At 37.8% G+C, this 7,033-nt stretch overlaps 1 protein-coding gene across 1 annotated transcript in view; it reads right to left on the reverse strand.

The window, feature by feature from the left end:
- Positions 1-7,033, reverse strand: part of Fbxo47 (F-box protein 47) — a 27,264-nt gene that overhangs the window by 19,407 nt on the left and 824 nt on the right. The window contains exons 2-3 of the mRNA XM_013519121.1: positions 3,291-3,496; positions 2,714-2,884 (exon numbers count right to left, since the gene is read on the reverse strand). Coding sequence (XP_013374575.1) covers positions 2,714-2,884; positions 3,291-3,471 — 352 coding nt within the window. The 5' untranslated portion in view covers positions 3,472-3,496. The remainder of the gene's footprint in view (positions 1-2,713; positions 2,885-3,290; positions 3,497-7,033) is intronic.

Genomic DNA, 7,033 nt, shown 5'->3' on the forward strand with positions numbered 1-7,033 from the left:
CAACTTCTTTCATTTCTTCCCAATAAAATAGAGTTGCATCCAATGTTCTTTCCACAGTGGCCACCTGCTCTGTTTTATATGAAAAAGTAAATTAAAATACTTAATCTTTGAAGTGGAAGACTCCGAAAATGCTATTTTAATATCTGAAAACAGGAACAGATCAGATAGGAATGACAACGTGAGAAAATGTAAGACCTTCCAACATTTGCCTGAGGCGTCAATTGCCAATGAGGTGTCTACTTCAAAGTTAAATGGAAGATTGACAACATTATATGACTAAAACCATTTTTTAAAAGTTAGTCATTGCTGGCTGGGTGTGGTGGCACACACCTGTCATCCCAGCACTTGTGAGGCTGAGGCAAGAGGGTTGCCACTAGTTTAAGGCCAACCTGGGATACATATTGAGTTTAAGGCCAGCATGAACTTCATGATGAGACACTGTTTCAAAAAAATTAAAAAAAAAAAAAAAGTCATTGCTGAGCATGGTGGCGCATGCCTGTAATCCTAGCACCGGAGAGGCTGAGGCAAGAGGATTCCTATAAGTTCAAGGCTAGCTTGGGTTACATAGCAAGACCCTGTCTCAAAAAACCAAAACAGGGCCCAGGATGTAGCTCAGTGGCGCAGCACCTGCCTGGCAAGTGTGAGGTCCTGAGTTCAATTTCTGGTACTAAAAACAAAACAAAAAACCACCACCAACAACAAATCTAGCCATTAAGATCAATATATATTTTAAAATTTTGACTGAGTTATTCATATAATTGTGTGTGTGTGTGTGTGTGTGTGTGTGTGTGTGTGTGTGATGCTGAGGATGGAACCCAGGGCCCTGGGTGTGCTAAGCAAGCACTCTGCCATTGGGCTATATCCCCAGGCCCATATAATTGTCTTAATGGCTTGTTTGTTTAAGCAACTGAAATTGGGCAGGAAAAAAGAAATTCTTTCAGACTTAAACCACTGGACAAGGTCTATTTTTTGTTGTTGTTGCTGTTTGTTTATTTTTGTTTTTGTTTGAGACCATTACATAGTTCAAGCTGGTCTTGAGCTCACTTTGTAGCCCAGGCTGGCCTCGAACTTGAACTCACAACGATCCTCATGCCTCAGCCTCCAAAGTGCTGGGATTACAGGTGTGCACCACCACGCCCAGCCCAAGGTCTATTATTCAACTAATGATGTTTGAAAAAAAAGATTTTCATAGTGAGAAATAGCAAAAAATAATCACTGCATTTGGTTATAAACTTTACTAAAACTAGTTATAAATATTGAAGTCAATGACATTGTTGTCAGATTAAATACCTTTCATTTGAGCTTATTAAATATACTTCAAATATATTTCATTGTAGTTACACTTTTAGATTTATTATCATAAAGGTAGCCATTCTTGTGCTACTAAAAGACAATATCCACTTAACTCACTGTGCCTTTGTTTAAATTGCAACATAATCTTTGTTCTTTTTTTTTTTTTTCTTGTGGCACCAGGAATCAAACTCAGGACCTTGTGCTTGCCAGGCAGGAGCTTATGCCACTGAGCTACATCCCCAGCCCTTTTTTTTTAAAATTTTGAGACAGGGTCTTGCTGTGCAGTTCAGGCCGGCTGTGAGCTCACTTTGTAGCCCAGGCTGGAATTGAACTCACAACAATCCTCCTTCCTCAGCCTCCCAAATGCTGGGATTACAGGTATGTGCCACCACGCCCGGTGTTTGTTTTTTGACAGGGTCTCACTATACAGTGCAGGCTGACCATAAATTCACTATGTAGCTCAGGCTGGCCTCAAATACATGGTGATTCTCCTGCCTTAGGCTACTGAGTTCTGGGATTATAGCTGTGTGCAATACCACCTGGCCTATTTTTAAAGATAATTAAATGCATTTTAATGTGAAATGTCAGTCTTTGTGATTTCATGTGCATACGATGTTGCCTATGCTTATTGTCTAGGTGGTTTACTACTTCAGGAAATTGTGTTTTATATGCTTTACATCCTGTGGATCTAATGAGCTTTATCTCTACTTCACTTTCCCTTTCAAACATAATCTAGTCCTTAAAACAAGAAAATAAGTTTAAGTACATTACTGCAGATTGCAGAGGATCATTTAATCTCTTATCAAAGACTATTTTTTTAAACACTACACATTTACTAATAAATCATTATATAATTAAATTGACCTTATCATGGGAAATTCTGTATAATCTTTCTTCCACTGATATGTAGTCATTTATAACTTTCATCCCATTCATTGATTTTATTCTCCCTAGAGTGCTGAAATGAAACTCTAATTTAAATTTGAATAATGACACCAATTTAACTATGAACCTACTTTATAATTAACCAAAGCATGCAATAAAACAAAATATCAAGATTATATTGTAAAGCTAGGCGTGGTGGCGCACACCTGTAATCCCAGCACTTGGGAGGCTGAGGCAGGAGGATCATTGCAAGTTTGAGACCAGCCTGGGCTACAAAGTGAGCTCAAGGCCAGCCTGAACTGCATAGCGAGACCCTGTCTCAAAAAGCCAAAAAAAAAAAAAAAAGATTATATTGTAAAAAAAAAAAAATGGGTAAGGGACAGTTGTTAAGGGAACATCCTCACATATAAGAGCAAACACATCAGAAATTGGCACATTTTAGAAATATTCCATACCCTACTGGCTTTAAAGAATTGTTTAATAAAATCCTTTAATTTATTTCTTTCCTTGGTACAATTCTCATCTAATAAATTACCTAGAGATCTGTAGTAGTCCAGAATAATGAAGTCTTGTCTCCTGTCAAGCAGCTCAAGGTTATGAAAGTCCTGTGGTAAAAGTCTCTTGCTTCCCGAGGAGGTTGCGATATAACTGGTAATAAGCTGGCTAACTGTTTTGGATACCATGCTTAGCACGCCAACATCTCTCACTACCAAAAGAAATATATGCATACATGCATGAATAGCTGAAGTGCAAGAACACTGCTCTTAGTACAGTCTGTTAATTTATAAGTTAATTCATTACTAATCATAATTATCTTTGTCCTAGTGGGAAAAAAAACCCTTAAATTTGTTTTAAATCCAGTTTTCAATTATTAGATCTATATTGGAATAAAACAATCAAGTTATCACATCATTATAAAAAGTTTTATTTGGTTTGAAGACATTGCTTTCTTCTTGTACAATGTACAATGTAACAACGATGAAACTTTTGAAAATAAACTTCACATGAGTGTTATTAACATTTTAGCAGAATTTAAAATGACAAACTACTTCCTGGAAAAAATTAAATATTTTAGTGTCCTAAGTAGCCTACTCACAGTCCCCAAATCTCACCTGACAAATAGTTTAAGATTATTTGGAATACTTCCAATGGCAGGACTTTAAAACTTCCAAGCGTTGATGAGGGCTGAGAATCTGAATCGCGTTTGCTGGAAAAATAGCTGGATCGACGGTTATGACGTCTGTACTTCTGGTTGGGAATCCTTGCGAAACTGGTATTTGTTCTAGATGCCATTTTTTTTTAATCTCATGAATTTATCCTGGTTAGAAGAACAAAGCACAAGAGATAAAGAAGAAAGGACATTACTTTTGTTTGTTTTTGTTTTAAACAAAGGGGTCCATGATAGGCAACAGCTGTCTCTCCACACTTACAGAACTTTTACTATAATTTCCAGTTTTGGGGGGTCTCACGAATAGAATCGACATATTCTTCTCAGCATCATTTGAAAAATTTTAAAATTCTTCATCTCTTGACCAAATATTTTAAATAAAGAGTATTACTAGGAAATGAGGAATGTATTTCAATGAGAAATAGCTCTAAGAAAATAAAAATTAAAATGGGAGAAAAGTTACTATGGTTTAACTTGTGGACAAAGTTCTTATGGACAGGTGCAAAGAATGTATTTTCTTTTGTAACCTGAATTCATCGTTCAGGTTGAGTTTTGACACATATAAGGAGTATTATGAAAAATAAAAAAGGAAAGAAGAAAAAGCAAAAACACATAAAAAATCAATATGATTCAAAATGCAGTCAATATCTATCACAGCTGGGATGTACTGAAATAGTACAGCACTTGCCAAGTTATATGAGACTCTGGGTTCAAACCCCACAATCCAAAACAAAACAAAAATCAATCACCAAAACCCCATAACATCCATCAAGTAGTATGTTCTTTTTGCAACCATTATATTCAAAAACAATCAAAGAATTAGTATAGCCTTAAAATTTTGCAACATTGTTCTTATATTTCTTTAAAATTGGGAATTGACCTGTATTCTTTGTTTATTTGTTTTTGTTTTTTTTGTTTTTGTCTTTTTGAGACAGGGTTTCACCATGCGGTTCAGGCTGGCCTTGAGCTCACTTTGTAGCCTAGGCTGATCCCGAATTTGGATTGATCCTCCTGTCTCAGCCTCCCAAGGGCTGGGATTACAGGCGTGTGCCACCACACCCGGCTGACCTGTGTTCTTTCAATAGAAACAATAACAGAAAAAAATAGACTCTAAGTTTAGAGCCTTTTTTTTTGGTCTTTTCGAGACAGTCCTGCTCTGCAGTTCACGTTGGACTTGAGCTCATTTTGTGGCCCAGGCTGGTCTCGAATTTGCAATGATCCTCCTGTCTCAGCCTCCCAACTGCCGGGATTACAGGCGTGCACCACCATGCCTGGCTGTAGAGCTATTTAAATGTACTAGCTATAACAAATTAAGTAGGTGGCATTACTATTACCAGTTACGTGTTGCATAATACACAAATAAGCAGCAAAATTAAAGTTTTGTAGCCAGGCATGGTGGCCCATGCCTGTAATCCCAGAGCTCAGTAGAGCGAGGGAGGATTGCCACAAATTCAAGGTCAGAGTGTACTACATAGTGAGACCCTGTCTCCAAAAAAAGCTTAACATTTTGTAAAATTAATAAGGCTATCATAAAGAATAAATCTCTCAGGTTTTTTCTTTCTTTTTTTTTTTTGTGGCACTAGGGATTGAGCTAGGTACTTCACACTGAGCTACATACCCAGCCCTTTTATTTTTTATTTTTATTTTTATTTTTATTTTATTTTTTGTCTTTGTGAGACAGGGTCTCACTATGCAATTCAGGCTGGCCTTGAGCTCACTTTGTAGCCCAGGCTGGTCTCGAACTCACAATGATCCTCCTGCCTTAACCTCCCGAGTGCTGGGATTATAGGCATGTGCCACCACACCCGGCTATTTTTATTCTGAAAAAATTTTGTGAAACTCTCCTAAATCTCTAAATTGTCCACCTAGGGCTCCACCTTGTGATCCTTCTGTCTCGACGACTCAGAACCCTCGGATTACAGACGTGCACCACCATTTCTGGTTTCAGTTCCAGTTTTTGTTAAAATCAGTCACTGGTAAATTTTAGGAAGGGCCCATATGACTTGATTTTAAAGACAAACATTTCCTAAAGGGAACTAGTGAAGTAGAGTATGATTTATTAGAAGCACTGACCTTAAACAATCATTCTTTAAAAATATCCCATGCATCATAGTACTGTGGTAACTTTGTGCCACTGTCTTGCTCTATTTCTGAAAACTATTTTTGTGTGTATTTATGTAGATAGTACATAATTACAGTTCCAGTCTATGGCTCTTTATTTCTGAAGTAACAACTAAGGCATTTCATCAAAGAGTTGCAAATCTTTCAGATAGATTTTGTAACCTTTTAAAATTAACCATTTTAAAAGGTTACATTTCAATAAAAAACAAACAAACAAACAAAAAAAGGTTACATTTCAATTTATATCAATTTAAAATTAGTTACACATTTAGCTGGGCCTGGAGGCGCATGCCTGTAATCTCAGCACTCAAGAGGCTGAGGCAGGAGGATCATTTCGAGTTCAAGACCAGCCTAGGCTACAAAGTGAGCTCAAGGTCAGCCTGAACTGCATAGTGAGACCCTGTCTCAAAAAAACAAAACAAAACAAAAAAATTAGTTACACATTTGAAAACCTGACAAAGGATCTAAACCATACCTATGGTGACCATTTAAAGTAGTTTTTTTGAGCCAGGTGTGTAATCCCAGCAAGAATCCTATTTCTTGTTTGAATAAAATATAGTCATACATGTTATAAATTGGGCATGGTGGTGCATACCTGTAATCCCAGCACTCAGAGGCTGAGGCAGGAGCTTTCCTGGGAGTTTGAGGCCATCCCCGGAGACAAAGGGAGCTCAAGGCCAACCTGAACTGCATAGAGAGACCCTGTCTCAAAAAGACACCCCCTAAAAAAATGGTATTTTTGAGACAAATTCTCAGCTATGTAGTTCAGGCTGGACTTGAACACACTATGTATCCCAGGTTGGCCTCAAACTTTCTATGACCCTCTTGCTTCAGCCTCCTGAGTGCTAGAATTACACATATGTGCTACCATGCCTGGCTAGATTTTTTTTTTTTTTTTCTTTTTTTGCGGTACCAGGGATTGAACTGAGGACCTTGCGCTTGCCAGGGAGGTGCTTATGCCACTGAGCTATATCCCCGGCCCCTCTGGCTAGATATTTTTAAAATAGTCACTAAAACTACATCAATAACGTGTAAAAACTTTTGTTTTTAACATGTAAAAACTTTAAAAAATACAATTAAATTTATTTATAAACACTTTGGTGTTTATATCATTCTAGAATTTTACATATATATTGCTCTTTTCACAAAAAGCTGTGAGGCCAGGCATGATGGCACACGCCTTTGATCCCAGCACTGGGGGGTACTGAGGCAGCAGGATCGCCATGAGTTTGAGGCCAGCCTGGGCTACATGGCGAGTTCAAGGCCAGCCTGCACTGCATAGGAAAACCCTAAGACCCAGTCTCAAAAAAAAAAAAAAATTCTTTTCATGCCATTCAACAAACTTCAAGTACTCATTTTTAATGGCTGCATGCAATTCTACTAATAGAAGAACCCTAGCTGAGTTTGTAACTTTTCAAGGTAGGCATTTTAAAAGCGTTTTCGTGATAATAAAATGCAGACGTGGCCTCGCGGTGACAGCGGGAGTGGGGACCCTGTTCTAGGGGACGTAGTATCACTCACTGAGGACACGCGCATTTAAACCGCCCCATGGGTTAAAAAAAAAAA

This window comes from Chinchilla lanigera, unplaced genomic scaffold, assembly GCF_000276665.1.
Source record: "Chinchilla lanigera isolate Chin_1 unplaced genomic scaffold, ChiLan1.0 scaffold00050, whole genome shotgun sequence".
Taxonomy (NCBI): domain Eukaryota; kingdom Metazoa; phylum Chordata; class Mammalia; order Rodentia; family Chinchillidae; genus Chinchilla; species Chinchilla lanigera.